A 20,577-nucleotide genomic window follows, 5' to 3' on the forward strand; every position below is an offset into this window, starting at 1 on the left:
ACTATTACATCAAGCTTTTGAGTTATCCTTTTTTGGGGTGGTATGATATTTATGCCTCTGTAACTTGTTCACTTATCATTACTCACGATTCATTCAGGACTACCCGTAATCATGTTTAATATCCACATTTATGTAGAAGTGTTTAAAAACACATTATATTATTTAAGATTTAATTTGACTACCCAGTGATAACATTCTCAGATCCCTTCTTTCTTATCTCTCTCTCACACACTATAGCACTCACCGTTGACGGACTGCGTTCTTGATCAGTAAAAGCTGGCCTGTGATGGCGAGGAGAAGATGTATCTGCCCTGCGACGTGTGTTCACATTATTCTGTACATACACCGGTCTACTGTGCGGGTCCGCCTGTATTACGAAGAAAAACATTGGCCTAATTCAATCTGAAAAAAGAGACACTTGATTGACACTTGAATCACTTGAATCCACACAGCTGCAAAACGTAGCCTAAACATCACTGGTCAATCCACTGCAGGTGCTCTCACCTGTTCCAATGGATCCATCGCTTCTTTAGAGGATCCGATTACATTGGAGTCGAGGCTGCGCACAAAACAATGAGAACACATGAAAAGCAAAGCGATCGTAGTTGTCCACATTGTTGACCAAACAAAATGACACATATAATATCCAGCCGTTGTAAATAGCAAAATCTCTAATACAGAAGACGAACCCACTTTTCTCTGAGCAGAGCAGGTGTATCCTGGTACTTATAACCCTACACCGGCCCACCCGCACATTGTAAAGCTTCTACTTCTTTCATTGCACACCAAAACCCACACCAATCCCTCCTCCCAACACACAGAGGCTCTTTGAAATGTATTTTTAATAAATAAGAAATATTCTTTGAACAAACCGCATCAGTCGACATGGATGAGAGCTACATCCTGGCCGACCGGAACATATGGTAAGCTGCTCTCTTTAGAACTAGACTAGTTTAGGCTATAGGGGGAAATGTCGTAAAATGAAGAATTGTCAACTGTTTGATGGTCTGAGATCCCTATCTATCACTCCTGTAATAATAATAATTAGGATATTAACTGTCTAAAATAACGTAGTAGGCTATAATAAATGTGTTACCGCCACCTTATTTTGATATTTCCCTATTCTCTAAGTAGGCTACTTGACTCTGAAATGAATTTTTAAAAATAATGGTGTTAAACACCTTCGTCCTGTGTACCTTTTCCTTGCCCAATTGCTTAATCTTTTTTGTTAGATACAAATCAAACATGTCAAAGTGAGGGCAGGTATTTACGAGATCAGAGGACTGATATGAGGGGTTGATTCTGTCAATTTTTTTTTTTTACAAATGTTAATGATATATTAGTCTACTTTTCATGATGTTAAATTAATATATTGAATAATCTATATCATCAGGCGATATATTGAATGATATATGACACTGTGACTGCACCCATTGGGAATCTCCTCCCTGCACAAATTGTCTTATTTCAAAGGCTCGAGCTAGAGGGACGCATTTGGGAGCTGCGGGTCCCGAGTCCGACAGAGATCATTGCGGCGCGGTAGGCATTTTTCATGCTGCGGTTGGGAGCGGACGGTCAGACAGATTACTTTGTTTTGTCCGGGAGATTATTTGGAAACGGCCAAATTTTTTGGTTTACGTTAGTTTAGGCCTAACTTTGTCGTATTTTTCACAAACTATCAGAATTCGCTGCTTCAGGTGATGTAGTTTACCTCTCCTCTCCTAGATGGACGTCTGAGATCAGGTGCGACTAGTATATGTGTTCTCAATAAATAGAGTAGGCTGTCTATGAATGTCACGTGGCAGTTATCTTTCCAAGGAAATTAAATGTGATTAGACTATAGTTAACTACAGTCAGTGTCTGTAAATACATATTGATAATGGAAAGAAGTGTAGGGAGGTGCAACCATTGAGTGATGGTGCAATCAAAAAATGACAATCATTGAAAAGGAAAAGGCGCAACGAGCATAGGCAACCATGGTGAGCGAGCATTGCGCCTATTCTATTTCAATAAATATTGATTCACCCCCTTCCTTTCTCTCTGTCTGCATTACAGTGGCGGTTCTAGACCATTTCAAATGGGGGTGCCAAGCTGGGGCCAGTTATACTGTAAGAGGGGCCAGTTACATTAGACGTTATTGTTGTCATATCATTGTCTTCACCGCATTGCAGGCATTAGCAGGCAAAAGACCATTCAACAATTTATTTGCCTATTCTGTCTAATAATGGATGTAAAAAAAGAAAGATAGCAACAATTAATTATGTAAAAATTATTTCATACTCCACATTTAGGGGGGCCACAAGGGGGTCCAAAATTGTTGTGACAGGGGCACTGCCCCCCCCCCCCCAGAACCGCTAGTGGTCTGCAAATAGTTCTCCTAAATGTTATCCTTTGTTCTATATGCAAAACATAGCTTAATAGAAATTGCAAGTGTCCGCTGTCATCATTCTTCCTGCTTCAAGTTTAGTTGCCATAACTGCAGGGTCAGGTGTTCATGTGGTCTGACCCCTGGAATTTTTCAACATTTTAGGTTACAGTCGTATTCTTTTTCACCCTTTTTCACTCATCAATATACACACAATAGCCCATAATGACCAAGCAAAAACAAGTTTATATTAGACTCTTTACTCAGTACTTTGGTGAAGCACCTTTGACATTGATTACAGTTCCGAGTCTTCTTGAGTATGATGATACCAGCTTGGCACACCTGTATTTGGGAAGTTTCTCCCATTATTCTCTACAGATCCTCTCAAGCTCTGTAAGATTGGATGGGGAGCATCGCTGCACAGCTATTTTCAGGTCTCTCCAGAGATGTTCAATCGGGTTCAAGTCTGGGCTCTGCCTGGGCCTCTCAAGGACATTCATAGACTTGTCCCAAAGCCACTCCTGCATTGTCTTGGCTATGTCCTTAGGGTCGTTGTCCTCTTGGAAAGTGAACCTTCGCCCAAGTCTGAGGTCCTGAGAACTCGGGAGAAGGTTTTCATCAATGGATCTCTCTGTACTATTTCTCTGTTCATCTTTCCCTCGATCCTGACTAGTCTCCCAGTCCCTACTGTTGAAAAACATTCCCACAGCACGATACTGTCACCACGATGCTTCACCCTAGGCATGGTGCCAGGTTTTCTCCAGATGGGATGCTTGACATTCAGGCCAAAGAGATCAATCTTGGTTTCATCAGACCAGAGAATCTTGAGAGACCTTACCGTGCCTTTTGGCAAACAACAATCGGGCTGTCATGTGCCTTTTACTGAGGAGTGGCTTCCATCTGGCCACTCTACCATAAATGCCTGATTGATGGACTGCTGCAGAGATAATTGTCCTTCTGGAAGGTTCTCGCATCTCCACAGAGGAACTCTGGACCAAGGCCCTTCTCCCCTGTTTTCTCTGTTTGGCCAGGCGGCCAGGCGAGCACTCAGGCGAGCAAAACCTCTGAGACTTCCTCAGATATTGTGCACCAGCTGTTGTTTACAAATATACATAGACCGACCCCCCCCTTGTCTTACCAGATGATGATGTTGTTTTATCCTGCTGATACAGCGTATAACCTAACCAGCCAGTGTTGATAATGTCGTCGTTCAGCCACGACTCCGTGAAGCATAAGATGTTACCGTTTTTAATGTCCCGTTGGTAGTTTAATCTTCCTCGTAGGTCGTCGATTTTATTTTCCAATGATTGCATGTTAGCTAGTAGAACGGAAGGCAGTGAGTGTTTATTCGATTGCCTACGAATTCTCAGAAGGCATCCCGATCTCTGTCCTCTTTTTCTGTATCTTTTCTTCACGCAAATGATGGGGATTTGGGCCTGTTCCCGGGAAAGCAGTATGTCCTTCACGTCGGGCTCGTCGGACTTGTTAATGGAAAAAAAATCTTCTGCCAGTTCGTGGTGAGTTATCGCTGTTCTGATGTCCAGAAGTTATTTGCGGTCATAAGAGATGGTAGCAGCAACATGTACAGAATAAGTACAAAAATAATTTACAGATAATGCAAAAAACGAACAAAAACACATTTGGTTAGGAGCACGTAAAACGTCAGCCATCTCCTCCGGCACATTCTCCGTCCGTTAGTACGTTTGTCACATGAGATATCTTAGACAGCACTAGCCTGATTCTGACTCAACTTGGGTGAATGATGTGTCTTGCCATAGAGATCCGGCATTTACAAAATTACACGGATTGGCCAGATGGTGGCGCTATAACAAGCGATTTAAAACTATAACTTATAAATGTCATGCCCCTCACCCCATTTTACCTAAAGTCCTGAAATGTGGTACATTGGTCCTTCTACTCACAAGGAACACATTTGCTTCAAAGATCCATAAGGTCCGCCATGATGGATTTTTTTGCCATTTTGAATTTTATGAAAAACACTTAAAATGCTACTCCTCTGGCACTGAATGACTGATCTGCACAAACCTTGATATGTGGCTTAGATGGACAAAGGTCTCTCAATGCAATATTTTCCAGACTACTACCTAAAACAACATGATCATTAAGCAATAAACATTCACCGGGGCATGGTTATGGTCACAATTTGGAACATATGTTGCAAACACTGTCAAGACTCAACATATGCAAGAACATTCCATCAACCACACGGTGGCGCTATAATGGGCACATGTTCTGTTACTTACAGTATAGCCGACTTTGAATTGTTGTCACTAATTGGTCCAAAGGGGAGGGTTGGGGACAATGTCTACTGTTTTTTCTTACAGTTGCCTTGTTATTTCTAACTCTGCATTGTTGGGAAAAGCTCGTAAGCAAGCATTTCACTGCAAAGTCTACACACGCTGTATTCGGTAGCATCTGACAATTCAAATGTGATTTTGATTAAATTTTTCTCTGTCTCTTCTCTCTCTTCACATGATGTGTACACATGCACACTACTTGCTGTAGTCCAGGCAGCTCACCTAGGGCTGTTTGATGCAGGTCTGCCTATTTAAAAGCCTACCCTCGGGCTTGTAGGCAATGGCACCTGCTCAGTTCCAGGTGAATTTCAGTTATCAAAACACAGTACTCCCTACCCCACTAAAAACCATGCACACCACTAATTCATTCCATGCTGACAGAAATATAGTAACAGTACATGACTATAATTTATGCAAAGAAAATAATTCAAGCTATAAAGGAGCCCTCTTAGATTCACATGGTACTTTTAAGCCATGTTCACATTGGCAGTTTGAAGTGACTCAAATCAATTTTTTTGCAAATCCGATTAGAATCTGTTATTTTTCCTGAAGTCTATACTGCCCTGAAGTCTATACAGCCCACCACCTTCCAAGGTGCTTTGAAGTCAGATACAAATCTGATTCCAGGCCAGGTGATTTGTGTCTGAATGGTAAAATCTGATTTATTTGCCCTCAAGTGGTTTATTAACTTTTATTTGGCGTATACTGTTGCTTGCTAGCTACTATGTTGAGAGTTTGACAAGACCATATGGTAGCTAATTATCTTGTTAATTGCTTACAAACAAATTAGTGAATGTTCTAGGAAGCTAAACAGCTACCTAGCTAGCTAGTTGACTGATTTGGCTGGCCAAAAATGACTCATCTTATCCTTTGGTGCTTCAAAGGTGTTCTTTGAGCATTCACAGCAACTGGGAGATGTCTATGGCAGGAATTGTTGTCATCTTAGCTTGCTACATAACTTCTGAGTGATGGGAAGCACGAGCACCACCACCAATTAGCCAACACCACTGTGCACACTCCTGTCATTACTATGACTAGCATAGCCATGTCAGCAAATTACCAATCCTATTTGGTCACTTGTAACGTGATATTTGGACAGTAAGTATTTCAAAACGGATTTGATAAACAAAACTGATTTGAGCATTAAGGCCTGCAGTGTGAACAATTCTTTAGAGAGGCGAGTGGTGTGGATTTCAGGAGTTCTCAAAATCCTTCATTTTCTAATTGGACCAATTTTACACTTTGATGATATGATATTTACATATCAACCAGTGAACAAACAGTAGCTCCAGGTTTTCCAGCAGCAGGTTTGGAGGTGTACACAGTGAGAAGTGGATGTGCTGCCTTTTGTTTACATTTTACAAGACTCTCTTCCAGGTACGCTGGCATCACAGGAACCTGTTGACAGAGCCAATTGGACAAAGGTGCAATGCAAACAGTCCAGGGGAAAAGACCAGGTTGTTCCACAGTTTGAAAAGGGTTAATGTGGCTGAGATGGCAGATAAAGCTTATTGTGAACAACACCAGCCTCAGGTTATACCGCCCCACCCCACCCCTCTCAATAAAGAGCAGCAGATGTAGACAATTACTTCCCCCTGTGACGCAGAGTGAGCTCAGGTCACGGAGTGTGTACAGTATGTGTGCGTGCGTGCATGTGTTTGTGAGGGGGCTGTGACTACCCTATGAAAAAAGGGCAGCCACAAGAGGACTTAAATAGAGCAACAGAAGGATGAGATGACCACTTGTATCTGATGTGGATCTGCAGGATGTATCTGAAGGTAAGAGGTCTTGACTCAGGTGGAATTGGACTTAAGGGATGCTCAATACTTTACTATAGACCTAACTGAAATTGATGAAGGATGAGGCTAATCAATTTTCGAAATGTTAATTATAGTTTGTTCTGTAATCATTAAAGGTGCAAATAATGCATGGAATATGACTCAAAATCAATTGAAATGTTATCCATTTGTTTGTTCCCACCAGTTACACATGGTAACCATGGGCTATATGATGTGTCAATATAGTAATTTTACCTTGGTTTAACAAGGAAAGTCAGTTAAGAGTTAATTCTAACTTTCAATGAGAGCCTAGGAACAGTGGGTTAATTGCCTGTTCAGGAGTAGAACAACAGATTCATACCTTGTCAGCTCAAGGATTTGAACTTGCACCCTTTCGGTTACTAGTCCACCACTCTAACCACTAGGCTACCCTGCCATAGGATGACTGAAGATAAGAGTAAGCTATTTCGATTTCTCTGCAAACCTAATTTGCAGAAATTAATCCATAATCACCTCTGTTACTGAAAGACATCGTGATTTTCACAGAAGATTGGTACTGTGTGTACTGAGCCCCATGCACATTTGTTCTTGACAAGCATATGCTAAAACAAGATATGATCAGTGCGATCAGACGTTTGTTTAACATATGGACCCGTCCTTATTTACAGTATGTGAGCACCACGGCAGGCAAGCAGGCTGCACTTTACTTTGATCAGAACAGAACACAGCAGGCAAGATTCGGAGAGGGCCCTGGAGGAAGTCTAATCCTATTGCTGAGAGAAAAAAATAAATCCTCGGAGCCAAATGTCTCTCCAGAAATACCATGCCTGACCATCCAGAAAGCAGCCACCAGTTCACTCCATTAGCTACCACATCCCAGCTTATTAAGTTGAAACGGATGGTGCATGAGTGGTGGCTGCAGGGCAGGGATAGGTAACGTTGGAGGTAGTACACTCAGAGAGATGAGACCCCTTCAGGATCATTTACGATTACGGTTTTATATTTTCAGATGAAAAGAGTATACCTGGAGTAGGTTATGTGTAGTTAGTTTAGGACTAACTCAAATGTAGTGGTGTAACGATAATGTACAGACACGGTTGTGGGGACATATTCTTGTGACTGAATTGGTAAACAAATGTTGATGTTGTCAAATATGTTTTAATAATCAGCATATCTGTTTCTCATCCGAAAAAGAGAACTGTTCTGTAGCTATTGTCCCAGGGAACGTGGAGAGCTATGCCACTATTCAACCCCTTGGTGTGGGTGCGGGAGTGGCTGCGACAGAGCAGAGGCTCCTCCAGACTGGTGCTGGTGGTCGTGTGTGTTGCCCTGCTACTGGATAACATGCTGCTTACTGTTGTCGGTGAGTCCAGACAACCCACACACACACATACACACAAACACACACTTTCAAAAGTGCATGTGGCGTGTACCTTAGATCGGGCAGTGACATCTGCATTGAAAAAGGGACATCACACATTTCAATATTTAGCTGCAGGGCCAACAGTGCAGCTAGCGTGACCATGGCAATTGCCTTTACCTGGCCTGACTTCTTGAGCACACAGAGAATAACTTGGTGCGACAGAGAGCAGTGCGACCACATTCCCCCTCATGGAGTAGATCCACTGTGCCTCCCCGGCACTGAGACAAAAGGGTTGACCTCTCTTCCTTCCGCCTGCCTTTTAAAGTCCACAGTCTCCCCCAAACCCAAATGTGTCGTCTCTCCTCTCTCACAGTGCCCATCATCCCAACGTTTTTATATGCCCTTGACCACCCGACACAAGACCCCTTCATCCAGCCAAGCACACAGCGGCCATCTGAGGAGGGCTTCACATTGGCCTCAGTCCACTCCTTCTACGACAACACTTCCTACAGCCTCAGAGGCTCTGAGAGCAACCTGTCTGAGGCCCTCCTCTTCAACATCTCCAGAAACTCCACCCAGGTGAAAGGCAGCACATGCCAGGAGGACAGTGCCTTCTTGGACAAGGAGAATGTTCGTGTGGGACTCCTCTTTGCCTCCAAGGCTCTGGTGCAGCTTCTAGTCAACCCCTTCGTGGGTCCCCTGACCAACAGGTACATGTTCCGGCTTCACAGCAAGTGTTTTTTGTGTGTGACAAAATCACAGCTAGCTAGGACAGTGTTCAATATCTAATTTATTGAAAATGAAGAAATACAATACACACTGGTTCTAATCATATCCTTCTCTTTTTCCCCAAGGGTTGGATATCACATACCAATGTTTGCTGGCTTCATCATCATGTTTGTTTCAACAATAAGTATGCGTGCCTGACACTGACACACACTTCTAACTTGTTACACACAGTTGATAATGAGATATAATTGAGGTAGTGATCTCTAATATACATACCATGACTGTTTCGCAACTCCAATGCGGCATCTTTAGATTTGATTTTATCTTACCACAGTGCAGTCATGGTAACGGAGGTTGTGTCTGGTGGTTGTCAGTGTTTGCCTTTTCAGGTACATACGCCTTGTTGTTTTTTGCTCGCTCTCTTCAGGGAATTGGTTCCTCTTTCTCCTCTGTGGCAGGTACTGTGTGTGGACATTGTGTTTTGTGTTTCACAATAATATCCTAACTCCACAGTGTTGCAATAGAAATGGAACTATTTTGTCCTAGCATCTTAATGTCTAAGTGAAAAGCACGTCTTCTCCTGTAGGGCTGGGAATGTTGGCCAGTGTGTACACAAATGATGAGGAGAGAGGCGTAGCCATGGGGATCGCTCTGGGTGGATTGGCCATGGGAGTCCTCAGTGAGTTACTCTCCTTACTCCCCCTTTCTATGATCCTAGTGTTCTAGTGTGGCTCAGTTGGTAGAGCAAGACACTTGTAATGCCCAAGTTTTTGGTTCAATTCCCACTGTGGCCACCTATATGAAAATGTATGTATGCACTACTACTGTAAGTTCCTTTTGATAAAATCATCTGCTAAATAGCAAATGGTTATGGTGAAACGTGTCTTATGCTACAACATGACAAACTTGAAGTGGAATATATGTAAAATCAGGTACTTTTTCTTGAAAATGTCTTTGACAGTTGGAGCGCCATTTGGCAGTGTGATGTATGAATTTGTGGGGAAGACTGCTCCTTTCTTAATCTTGGCTTTCCTTGCAGTATTTGATGGAGGTAATCAAATAAAAAATATTTCTTATAATATTATATCAAGAACTGATTTAATCTCAGTTGACTGTTTCAATACTGTTTATCTGTTACATGTTACATTACAGTGACCTTATTACATTGTAATTATTCCTGTAATTACAGTGTAACAAGTGTCGTAATCACTCAGTACAGTGTAATAATGAGTAATTACAATTCTCGTTGCACTTGTACAGTACGGTCTGTACTTACAATGTACTTACGGTTACTTAGGCTTAGTGTCGGTGCTAAGGTTAGGGTTATGCTTAGTTCAGTGTAATATGAGGAATTACTATATTTGTTGTTACACTGTAATTACAGGAGCCGTTACAGAGTAATAAGGGCACTGTAACGTAAAGTTTTACCAGATTATCTCTTGTGGCTAACAATCAGAATGAACAGTTTAGACAGGCAAGCTGTTTGTATTGTTCGGAGAGGACAAGATATATTCTAGGAATGTTCCTTAATGCCAACTGACCGACTCTCTATACACACAGCGTTACAACTTCTTATACTTCAGCCATCAAAGATTTCACCAGGAGTGAGTATACTTTTACCATCTCTTTTGAGATTCATTTTTTTAATACACTCTCAAAATGAACATAACTGACTTGATCAATTCCCAATCACTTAAAATAGTGGGGCTTCATCTCAATTAATCATTCCTTGATTCCTCAAATGCTATGTCCAACCTCCCACCTCCACAAACCATTAGAGAAGAAAGCCTGAGGCGAGGGACGTTGGACCTTCTGTTCCAATACTGTAGAGTAGGAGGCGAGGAGCTAGGATGTGAGAAATCTCAAGATGCACCGAACAGAAGCCATCATTGCATTAAGTTACACATGCTGTCTTATTTTAGAATGTTGACGTTTCACAACTCCCTCACATTAGAAAAAACAGACATTTTTTTCTCTTTCTGTCTCCTCCGGCTTAACATTTCACATTAACTTACAGAGTGTGGAGGGCACTCCTTTGCTGACCCTACTGAAGGACCCCTACATTCTCATAAGCGCAGGTGAGACTGGGCCTTGACTGTCAGAATAACAAACCAGAGAAGACGGCTAAACACAGAGGAAGTGTCCCTAATGTCACCCTATTCCCTTTTAGTGCACTACTTTTGACCAGGCCTTATGGGTGAAGTAGTGCACTAAATAGGGATTACATTGCCATTTGGGAAGCATACATAGTCATAAAACAGAAGTGAGCTGACCTTGGTGCTTTGGTTTCAGGCTCTCTGTGCTTCGCCAACATGGGAGTTGCCATTCTGGAACCCACACTTCCCATCTGGATGATGCAGACCATGTGCTCTCCCAAATGGCAGCTTGGTACGTTCCTGTGTTGTCTTTTTCTTTACAATTAATATTTTAGATGGCAATCCTCTTTCCTGTGTCTGACAGTGATTTGCGTTTTATTTATAGGTATGGCTTTCCTACCAGCAAGCATTTCTTACCTTATTGGCACCAATTTATTTGGTTTGTTGGCTAACAAAATGGGAAGGTAGGTTTTCGTTGATCCTTTCCTGTTAGCTTCTATTTGCTCCTATATACAGTACCAGTCAAAAGTTTGGACACACCTACTCATTCAAGGGTTTTTCTTAATTTTTTACAATTTTCTACATTTTAGAATAATAGTGAAGACATCAAAACTATGAAATAACACATATGGAATCATGTACTAACAAAACACCTGTTAAACAAAGCAAAATATATTTTAGATTTTAGATTCTTCAAAGTTGCCACCTTATGACATGTTGACAGACTTGCACACCCTTGGCATTCTCTCAACAAGCTTCACCTGGAATGCTTTTCCAACAGTCTTGAAGGAGTTCCCACAAATGCTGAGCACTTGGTGGTTGCTTTTTCTTCAATCTGTGGTCCAACTTATCCAAAACCATCTCAATTGTGTTGAGGTTGGGTGATTTTGTAGGCCAGGTTATCTGCTGCAGCACTCCATAACTTTTCTTTTTGGTAAAATAGCACTTACAGAGTCTGGAGGTGTGTTGGGTCATTGTCCTGTTGAAAAACAAATGATAGTCCCACTAAACTCAATCCAGATGGGATGGTGTATCACTGTAGATTGCTGTGGTAGCCATGCTGGTTAAGTGTGCCTTGAATTCTAAATTAATCACAGACAGTGTCACCAGTGAAGCACCCCCACACCCTCAGACCTCCTCCTCCATTCTTCCCAGTGGGAAACACACATGCGGAGATTATCCATTCACCTACTCAGCATCTCACAAAGACATGGTGGTTGGAACCAGAAATCTTACATTTGGACTCATCAGACCAAAGGACAGATGTCTACTGGTCTAATGTCCATTGCTTGTGTTTCTTGACCCAAGCTCGTCTCTTCTTATTATTGGTGTCCTTTAGTAGTGGTTTCTTTTTGACCATGATTTGACCATGAAGGCCTGATTCACGCAGTCTCTCCTGAACAGTTGATGATGAGATATGTCTGTTACTTGAACTCTGTGAAGCATTTATTTGGGCTGCAATTTCTGAGGCTGGTAACTCTAATGAACTTATCCTCTGCAGCAGAGGTAACTCTGGGTTTTTCTTTCCTGTGGCAGTCCTCATGAGAGCTAGTTTCATCATACCGCCTGATGTTTTTTGCAACTGCACTTGAAGAAACTTTCAAACATGATCTTCATGTCTTAAAGTAATGAAGGACTGTCCTTTTTCCTAGCTTATTTGAGCTGTTCTTCCCTTAATATGGACTTTTTTTAACAACTGATTGGCTCAAACGCATTATGAAGGAAATAAATTCCACATTTAAACTTTTAACAAGGCACGCCTGTTAATTGAAATGCAATCCAGGTGACCACCACATGGAGCTTGTTGTGAGAATGCCAAGAGTGTGCAAAACTGTCATCAAGGCAAAGGGTGGATACTTTGAAGAATATCAGATATAAAATATATTAATATTTTGTTTAACAAATGTTCAGTTACTACATGATTCCATATCTTTTTATGGCTGCAGGGGCAGTATTGAGTAGCTTGGATGAAAAGGTGCCCATTGTAAACGGCCAGCTCCTCAGTCTCAGTTGCTAATATACGCATATTATTAGTAGTATTGGATAGAGAACACTCTAAAGTTTCCAAAACTGTCAAAATATTGTCTGTGAGTATAACAGAAGGAAGTGGCTTCTAGTTTGAAAACTCCATGTTCCATAGCCTCCCTTTGCTGGATTTAAAGGGAAATGAACCAGATTCCTTTTCATATCGCTTCCTCAAGGTGTCAACAGTCGTCAGACATAGTTTCAGGCTTAAATTTTGAAAAATGAGCCAGACGATAACATCGCGTCAAGTGGTCACATGAGTTTTGCTCGTGCAACAGAATTTGGACAGCCATTGTTTTCCCCTCTCCTACTGTGAAAGACATTTGCGGTTGATATATTATCGATTATATATTTTAAAAACAACCTGAGGATTGATTATAAAAAAATGTTTGACATGTTTCTGTGGACATTATGGAAACTATTTGGAATTTTCGTCTACGTTGTCGTGACTGCTCTTTCCTGTGGATTTCTGAACATAATGTGACAATCAAATGGAGGTATTTTGGATCTAAAAATAATCTTTATGGAACAAAAGGAACATTTGTTGTGTAACTGGGAGTCTCGTGAGTGAAAACATCCAATGATCATCAAAGGTAAACGATTAATTTGATTGCTTTTCTGATTTCCGTGACCGAGCTACCTGATGCTAAGTGTACTTAATGTTTCATCGTGCGATCGAGAAACTTACACAAACGCTTGGATTGCTTTCGATGTAAAGCATAATTTCAAAATCTGACACGACAGGTGGATTAACAAAAGGCTAAGCTGTGTTTTCCTATATTGCACTTGTGATTTCATGAATATAAATATTTATAGTAATATTTATTGTATGTAGCGCTATGCTATTCAGCGGTTGTTGATGACACTTATCCCGATATCGGGATTGCAGCGATAACACGTGTTATTTCATAGTTTTGATGTATTCACTAATATTCTACAATGTGGAAAATAGTCAAAATAAAGAAAAACCCTTGAATGAGTAGGTGTGTCGAAACCTTTGACCGGTAATGTATCAATGATCAATATATAAAAGCATTTCACCATCTCTTTAATGCTAATCACTCAGTAAAGGAGATCTCATGTAAGCCTATAGGGGTTGTGTGAATCTGTGTGTGTGAATCTGTGTGTGTGTGTGTGTGTGTGTGTGTGTGTGTGTGTGTGTGTGTGTGTGTGTGTGTGTGTGTGTGTGTGTGTGTGTGTGTGTGTGTGTGTGTGTGTGTGTGTGTGTGTGTGTGTGTGTGTGTGTGTGTGTGATGAAGTTAATGATTCGCAGTCAGGAGAAGGTATTTTCCTCTCCTCAGGTGGCTGTGCTCCATGCTTGGGATGTTTATTGTTGGCATCAGTCTCCTTTGCGTGAGTATTATTTCCTATGCACTTTTTTGGCTCTGCAAGATCACAAGGTAGTTCAATGAATAACCATCATATTTCTTGTCCTATAGGTTCCTTTTGCAAAGAACATCTATGGTCTTATTGGTCCAAATGCAGGCCTGGGGTTTGCTATTGGTGGGTGCCAATGTGTTATATAGAAACCCACATGAATGATGGTCTGAACCACCATTACAACTATGAACTGTCTGCTGTGTGTATTAGGAATGGTGGACTCCTCTATGATGGCCATAATGGGATACCTGGTGGATATTCGCCATGCCTCGGTCTATGGCAGTGTTTACGCCATAGCTGATGTCGCATTGTGCATGGGTTTTGCCATTGGTGAGTGATCATTCCTTTGTTGTCTGCTTCTACACAAATACAGCAAATACAATAAATCATTTGAATTGTATGACCCAGCCAGGGGTCTCAGCGTTTCATCTTTTCCTAGCTTGTCTGACCCAGCACCATCCTCTGTCTCCCGTGTTGTTGTGATCCAGGTCCTTCGATAGGGGGCTCCTTGGTCAGGGCCATTGGATTTCCTTACCTCATGGTATTCATTGGCATCATCAACATCTTCTATGCTCCACTGTGCTTCTTCCTGCGTAATCCTGCCATCAGGGAGGAGAAGATGGTGAGTGGTATTTCCTATTTGCTATCCCCTGGCTCCAGTCATAATCCAGACCCACCAGAATGTCTGGACCAACGTGTTCTAACACATCCTAGGAGGTGAGGTTTGCAATCCAATGTGTTTGTATCAGTGCCAGCTAACAGAGAATCAGCCCTCACATATAGTGGGAAGGTGTATTAGCCAAAGGTATAATTGTAGAAAAGATAGTGCCTCTTATTGATGTGGGTCTTTACCGAATAATTATGATCATGGTTTTAAAGTTGATGGTCATGCACTTCAAAGATACAGTCATAACAGAAAATAAGGAATAAATTATTAGAAATTAATAATAATAATAATATTATAAAATCCAATTAATTATTTAATAATACAAATAGGAGTTTAAGAGTCAAATATGAAAATAAAGAATATTTCCTACTCTTGTAAAATAATTGTATGCCCTGAAATCAGGTAATTTCTTACGGCCCATGGCAATCTTTAACAAATGTCTTATGTGTCTTGTAGGCCATCATAGACCAGGAATGCCCTCTGCACAGGAAGAGCTACAACACACAGAAGGAGTGTCGAGAGTTCCCTTTGAGTGACGAGAGCGAGGAGGAAACGGAGGAGTAACATGCTCCTTTGTCAACCCAACACACACCTTTTTTTTACAGTGAAAGAGCAGAGACATTGTTCATAAAGCCTTTGAATTGACATGATGTCTAGAAAAGGCATTTTGTTAGCACTTATCGGTATTCAAAGTTTCCTAATGACCTCTGACCTTATTGCTGGAAATAACAAACAATGGCACCTGTGTTTTTAATATGGTATGTATAGGGACAGTAGTTTTAGCATTTTATTGTGTGTGTGTGTGTGTGTGTGTGTGTGTGTGTGTGTGTGTGTGTGTGTGTGTGTGTGTGTGTGTGTGTGTGTGTGTGTGTGTGTGTGTGTGTGTGTGTGTGTGTGTGTGTGTGTGCGTGTGCGTGCGTGCTTGCGTAACTCTCTGTCAGAGTTCTGTTAATAATTTCGCTTAATGTACTAAATATGAACGTCAAGATATGTTCAGTGTATCCGGATAACTAATTGGTTTAGATCTAGAATAATGCTTATTCCTAGGCCTATTCCTAATTGCTGAATATAACCTATCCACGATCATGAAAGCGGATTATTTAATTCACATCGCTCGACAAGAGAACAATGCTTGTTCAGAGCTCATAAAAGCTCAGAGATTTTAGTTCAAATGCTGTAACGTGTAATATCCTCTCTTCTAGTGTGTCTCCCTGCATCAGCCAATCGGCTGCTGTCTGGTATAGTGCAAGAGCTATCTCGCCTCACCTTTAATTTCCTCTTTGGCTGGAGCAAGGCTCTGTCTCTGTCCCAAACGGCACCCTATTTACTATATAGTGCACTACTTTGGCCAGAACCCATAGGGCTCTTGTCTAAAGTAGGGCACTATATAGGGAATAGCCTAGGGTGCCATTGGGACACAACCTCTGTGTTGGGTTGGTTTACTTCTAACCAAGGAGTGGAAATTAGGAACACAAAGAGGCAAAGATGAGATAAAGAGAGCAAGACTGGCATCATTGTGTCTCAAATGCCTCAAATCTTTTTGGCCCACATAAATAACATATTGCCACTACAAGCACATGTGATGCGAAGCAAATTGTCAAAGCCAAAGTATATATTTGATTGCATGTTATAAATGCTAAATTAAGTCTTATTAAATGTATCTGGAAAACAAAATAAAAAGTAAAGTACAATGGGTCAAGTGGAACATTCTAGCTTTATACTGAATTTTGAATAAAGGAAAGTTTCACCAGAAGACTCAAGTGAGAGGCTATTTCAAAATGGTGGAAGTTTTATTTGAGACACCACATTTAATTTTTTTAATTTGACCTTTATTTTAACTAGGCAAGTCAGTTAAGAACAAATTCATATTTTCAATGACTGCCCAGGAACAGTGTGTTAACTGCCTTGTTCAGGGACAGAGCGACAGTTTTATTTACTTTGTCAGCTCGGGGATTCAATCTTGCAACCTTTCGGTTACCAGTCCAATGCCACTAGGCTACCTGCCTGTTTATACTATTTTTCACATTATTTCCTCACTCAATCAATATATGCATGTTTTCATATTGTGTTTTCCCATCAATGATGGACTTTTCCCCTCCACTGAGGCTGTAAGCTTGGCCAACAGGCAACTCCTAAGCTGTTACTCTGAGATGACGGAATAGGAACCGGTTTGGCTTTCCAGATAAATGTGTCTGATAATTAAACAGAACTGCGTCATTCATAGACTGGTACAAGAATGGAGATATCACATGTGAAGTAACCTATCCTGGACATCGTCACTCCCCAAATGAGTCAAATCTGTCATTTTCTTTACTTGTGGTCAAACCAATAGAACACAAATAAAAAAAGGCATTGGGATATGAAGATTTCCATTAAATTTACCAGTAGATGCTATGAAAGTCATCATCAATTGCATTGACACATTTTGGAATTATAACCAAGCTTAATCATGCATTGCCAGAAGACATTACTTCTCTTAGATTATTTGACAAAGGGATTTTACTGTTTGAGTGTAGAATTAAACATAGCTTTGCCTTAAAGGGAATATCTGTAATTTCAACAGCCTGACCCTGAAATTTTGGTTGGTAAGCTCAAAAAATATATATATTTGTCACAAGCGCTGAATACAACAGGTGTAAACCTTACCGTGAAATGCTTACTTACAAGCCCTTAGCCAACAATGAGGTTTTAAGAAAAATAAGAGTTAATAAAATATTGACAAAATAAAATAAAGTAAAAAAATGAAAGAGCAGCAATAAAATAACAATAACAAGGCTATATTTATTTATTTTACCTTAATTTAACTAGGCAAGTCAGTTAAGAATAAATTCTTATTTTCAATGACGGCCTAGGAACAGTGGGTTAACTGCCTTGTTCAAGGGCAGAACGACAGATTGGTACCTTGTCAGCTGGGGAATTGAGCTTGCAACCTTCCGGTTATTAGTCCAACGCTCTAACCACTAGGCTACCCTGCCGCTCTGGTACTGGGTCACTGGTACCGGGTCAATGTGCAGGGGTGCAGGTTAGTTGAGGTAATATGTACATGTAGGTAGGGGTAAAGTGATTATGCATAGATAATAAAAAGGGGGGGGGTCGGGGGCCTCCCGAGTGGCACAGCGGTCTAAGGCACTGCATCACATTTGCAAGCTGTGCCACTACAGACCCTGGTTAGAGTCCAGGCTCTGTCGCAGCCGGCTGCGACCGGGAGACCCATGGACTGGCGCACAATTGGCCCAGCATCGTCCGGGTTAGAAGAGGGTTTGGCCGGCAGGGATGTCCTTGTACCATCGCGCTCTAGCGACTCCTGTGGTGGGCCGGGCGCATGCATGCTGACACGGTCGCCAGGTGTACGGTGTTTCCTCTGACACATTGGGGTGGCTGGCTTCCGGGTTAAGCGGGCATTGTGTCAAGAAACAGTGTGGCTTGGTTGGGTCATTTTTAGGCTTTTAGAATGTTTACAAATGTATTAAAAACATTAACAGAAATGCCTTGTTTACATAAATATTCAGACCTTTTGCTATGAGACTTGAAATTGAGCTCAGGTGCATCCTGTTTCCATTTACTATCCTTGAGTTGTTTCTACAACTTTATTTTTTATTTTTTATTTAACTAGGCAAGTCAGTTAAGAACAAATTCTTATTTACAATGACGGCCTACCCCTAACAACGCTGGGCCAATTGTGAGCCACCCTATGTGACTCCCAATCACGGTCGGTTGTGATACAGTCTGGAGTCGGACCAGGGTCTGTAGTGATGCCTCCAGCAACTTAGACCGCTGCGCCACTAAGGAGCCTTATTGGAGTCCACCTGTGCTAAATTCAATTGATTGGACATGTATAGGCAAACATCTATATAAGGTCCCACAGTTGACAGTGTATGTCAAAGCAAAACCGAAGCCATGAGGTCGAAGGAATTGTCCGTAGAGCTCCGAGACAGGATTGTGTTGAGGCACAGAACTGGGGAAGGGGTACCAAATCATTTCTGCAGCATTGAAGGTCCCCAAGAACACAGTGGACTCCATTATTCTTAAATGGAAGAAGTTCGGAACCACCAAGACTCTTTCTAGAGCTGGCCGCCCAGCTAAAATGAACCATCGGGAGAGAAGGGCCTTGGTCTGGGAGGTGACCAAGAACCCAGTGGGCACTCTGACAGAGCTCCAGAGTTCCTCTGTGGAGATGGGATAACCTTCCAGGACAACCATCTCTGCAGCACTCCCCCAATCAGGCCTTTATGGTAAAGTGGCCAGACAGAAACCACTCCTCAGCACAACAGCCCACTTGGAGTTTGCTAAAAGGCACCTAAAGGACTTTCAGACCATGAGAAACAATATTCTCTGGTCTGATGATACCAAGATTGAACATTTAGCCTGAATGCCAAGCGTCATGTCTGGAGGAAACATGACACCATCAGCTGCAGGGACTGGGAGTCTAGTCAGGATCAAGGGAAAAATTAACGGAGCAAAGTAAAGAGAGATCCTTTCTGAAAATATGCTCCAGAGCACACAGGACCTCAGACTGGGGCGAAGGTTCACTTTCCAACAAGACAATGACCCTAAGCACACAGGCAAGACAACACAGGAATGGCTTTGGGACAACTCTGGGTGGCCCAGCCAGAGTGCTCTGGGTGGCCCAGCCAGAGTCCGGACTTGAATATCTCTGGAAAGACCTGAAAATAGCTATGTAACGATGCTTCCCATCCAACCTGACAGAGCTTGAGAGGATCTGCAGAAAAGAATGGGAGAAGCTCCCCAAATACAGGTGTGCCAAGCTTGTAGCGTCATACCCAAGAAGACTTGAGGCTGTAATTGCTGCCAAAGGTGCTTCAACAAAATACTGAGTAAAGGATCTGAATATTTATGTAAATAAGATGTAAGTTTATTTTTGCAAAAATTTCTACAAACCTGTTTTTGCTTTGTCATTATGGGGTATTGTGTGTAGATTGATGAGGGAAAAAACACAATTTTATCAATTTTAGAATAAGGCTGTAACATAACAAAATGTGGAAGCAGTCAAGGGGTCTCAATACTTTCCAAATGCATTGTTTCGTTTAAAAACATTTTTTACAAAGAGCTCTATTTTCATGTCATCTGACCAAAGCACTGGTTCCAATCCGAGTGCTAATCACATTTAGCAAACTCCAGGCGTTAACATTTGTGTGCCCAAATCCAGATAGCAGATGTTCTGAAAGAGCTGCAAAACCTGGACCCGTATAAATCAGCTGGGCTTGACAATCTGGACCCTCTATTTCTGAAACTATCCGCCGCCATTGTCGCAACCCCTATTACCAGCCTGTTCAACCTCTCTTTCATATCGTCTGAGATCCCCAAGGATTGGAAAGCTGCCGCAGTCATCCCCCTCTTCAAAGGGGGAGACACCCTGGACCCAAACTGTTACAGACCTATATCCATTCTGCCTTGCCTATCTAAGGTCTTCGAAAGCCAAGTCAACAAACAGGTCACTGACCATCTCGAATCCCACCGTACCTTCTCCGCTATGCAATCTGGTTTCCGAGCCGGTCACGGGTGCACCTCAGCCACACTCAAGGTACTAAACGACATCATAACCGCCATCGATAAAAGACAGTACTGTGCAGCCATCTTCATCGACCTTGCCAAGGCTTTCGACTCAGTCAATCACCATATTCTTATCGGCAGACTCAGTAGCCTCGGTTTTTCGGATGACTGCCTTGCCTGGTTCACCAATTACTTTGCAGACAGAGTTCAGTGTGTCAAATCAGAGAGCATGCTGTCCGGTCCTCTGGCAGTCTCTATGGGGGTGCCACAGGGTTCAATTCTCGGGCCGACTCTTTTCTCTGTATATATCAATGATGTTGCTCTTGCTGCGGGCGATTCCCTGAT

At 41.9% G+C, this 20,577-nt stretch overlaps 2 protein-coding genes across 4 annotated transcripts in view; one reads left to right on the forward strand and one right to left on the reverse strand.

Annotated features, from left to right (window-relative positions):
- The window catches only part of LOC135556007 (dickkopf-related protein 4-like), a 7,048-nt gene extending 6,156 nt beyond the window's left edge, over nt 1–892 (reverse strand). Inside the window, exons 1-3 of one of the 2 annotated variants that reach the window (XM_064988985.1) lie at nt 873–892; nt 505–559; nt 245–367 (exon numbers count right to left, since the gene is read on the reverse strand). In XM_064988985.1, the coding sequence (XP_064845057.1) occupies nt 245–367; nt 505–559; nt 873–877 (183 nt within the window). In that variant the 5' untranslated portion in view covers nt 878–892. Of the gene's footprint in view, nt 1–244; nt 368–504; nt 635–872 lie in introns of those variants that run through there. The other variant, XM_064988900.1, reaches the window with a different exon arrangement.
- A 4,694-nt stretch (nt 893–5,586) lies between these two features.
- Nucleotides 5,587–17,143, forward strand: LOC135546186 (chromaffin granule amine transporter). 2 transcript variants are annotated; one of them, XM_064974405.1, is made up of 16 exons: nt 5,587–6,461; nt 7,656–7,824; nt 8,198–8,534; nt 8,679–8,737; nt 8,928–9,011; nt 9,140–9,232; nt 9,515–9,604; nt 10,114–10,157; nt 10,571–10,631; nt 10,846–10,941; nt 11,035–11,113; nt 13,976–14,027; nt 14,114–14,177; nt 14,265–14,384; nt 14,543–14,676; nt 15,178–17,143. In XM_064974405.1, exons 2-16 carry the CDS (start codon nt 7,698–7,700, stop codon nt 15,283–15,285), a joined length of 1,548 nt encoding a protein of 515 aa, XP_064830477.1. In that variant the 5' UTR covers nt 5,587–6,461; nt 7,656–7,697; the 3' UTR covers nt 15,286–17,143. The 2 variants fall into 2 exon arrangements, with proteins under 2 accessions (XP_064830477.1, XP_064830486.1); XM_064974414.1 differs by having other exon boundaries at nt 5,587–7,824.
- Nucleotides 17,144–20,577: the final 3,434 nt, after the last annotated feature.

This window comes from Oncorhynchus masou, chromosome 1, assembly GCF_036934945.1.
Source record: "Oncorhynchus masou masou isolate Uvic2021 chromosome 1, UVic_Omas_1.1, whole genome shotgun sequence".
In the NCBI taxonomy this organism is placed as follows: domain Eukaryota; kingdom Metazoa; phylum Chordata; class Actinopteri; order Salmoniformes; family Salmonidae; genus Oncorhynchus; species Oncorhynchus masou.

Excerpts from the sequence above, each read along its gene's own strand:
- LOC135546186 (XM_064974414.1), top strand. The coding sequence starts at position 7,698 with ATGCCACTATTCAACCCCTTGGTGTGGGTGCGGGAGTGGCTGCGACAG. Across the intron at positions 10,158-10,570 it reads CATCAAAGATTTCACCAGGA|AGTGTGGAGGGCACTCCTTT; the intron begins GTGAGTATACTT and ends ATTAACTTACAG. Across the intron at positions 10,632-10,845 it reads CTACATTCTCATAAGCGCAG|GCTCTCTGTGCTTCGCCAAC; the intron begins GTGAGACTGGGC and ends CTTTGGTTTCAG.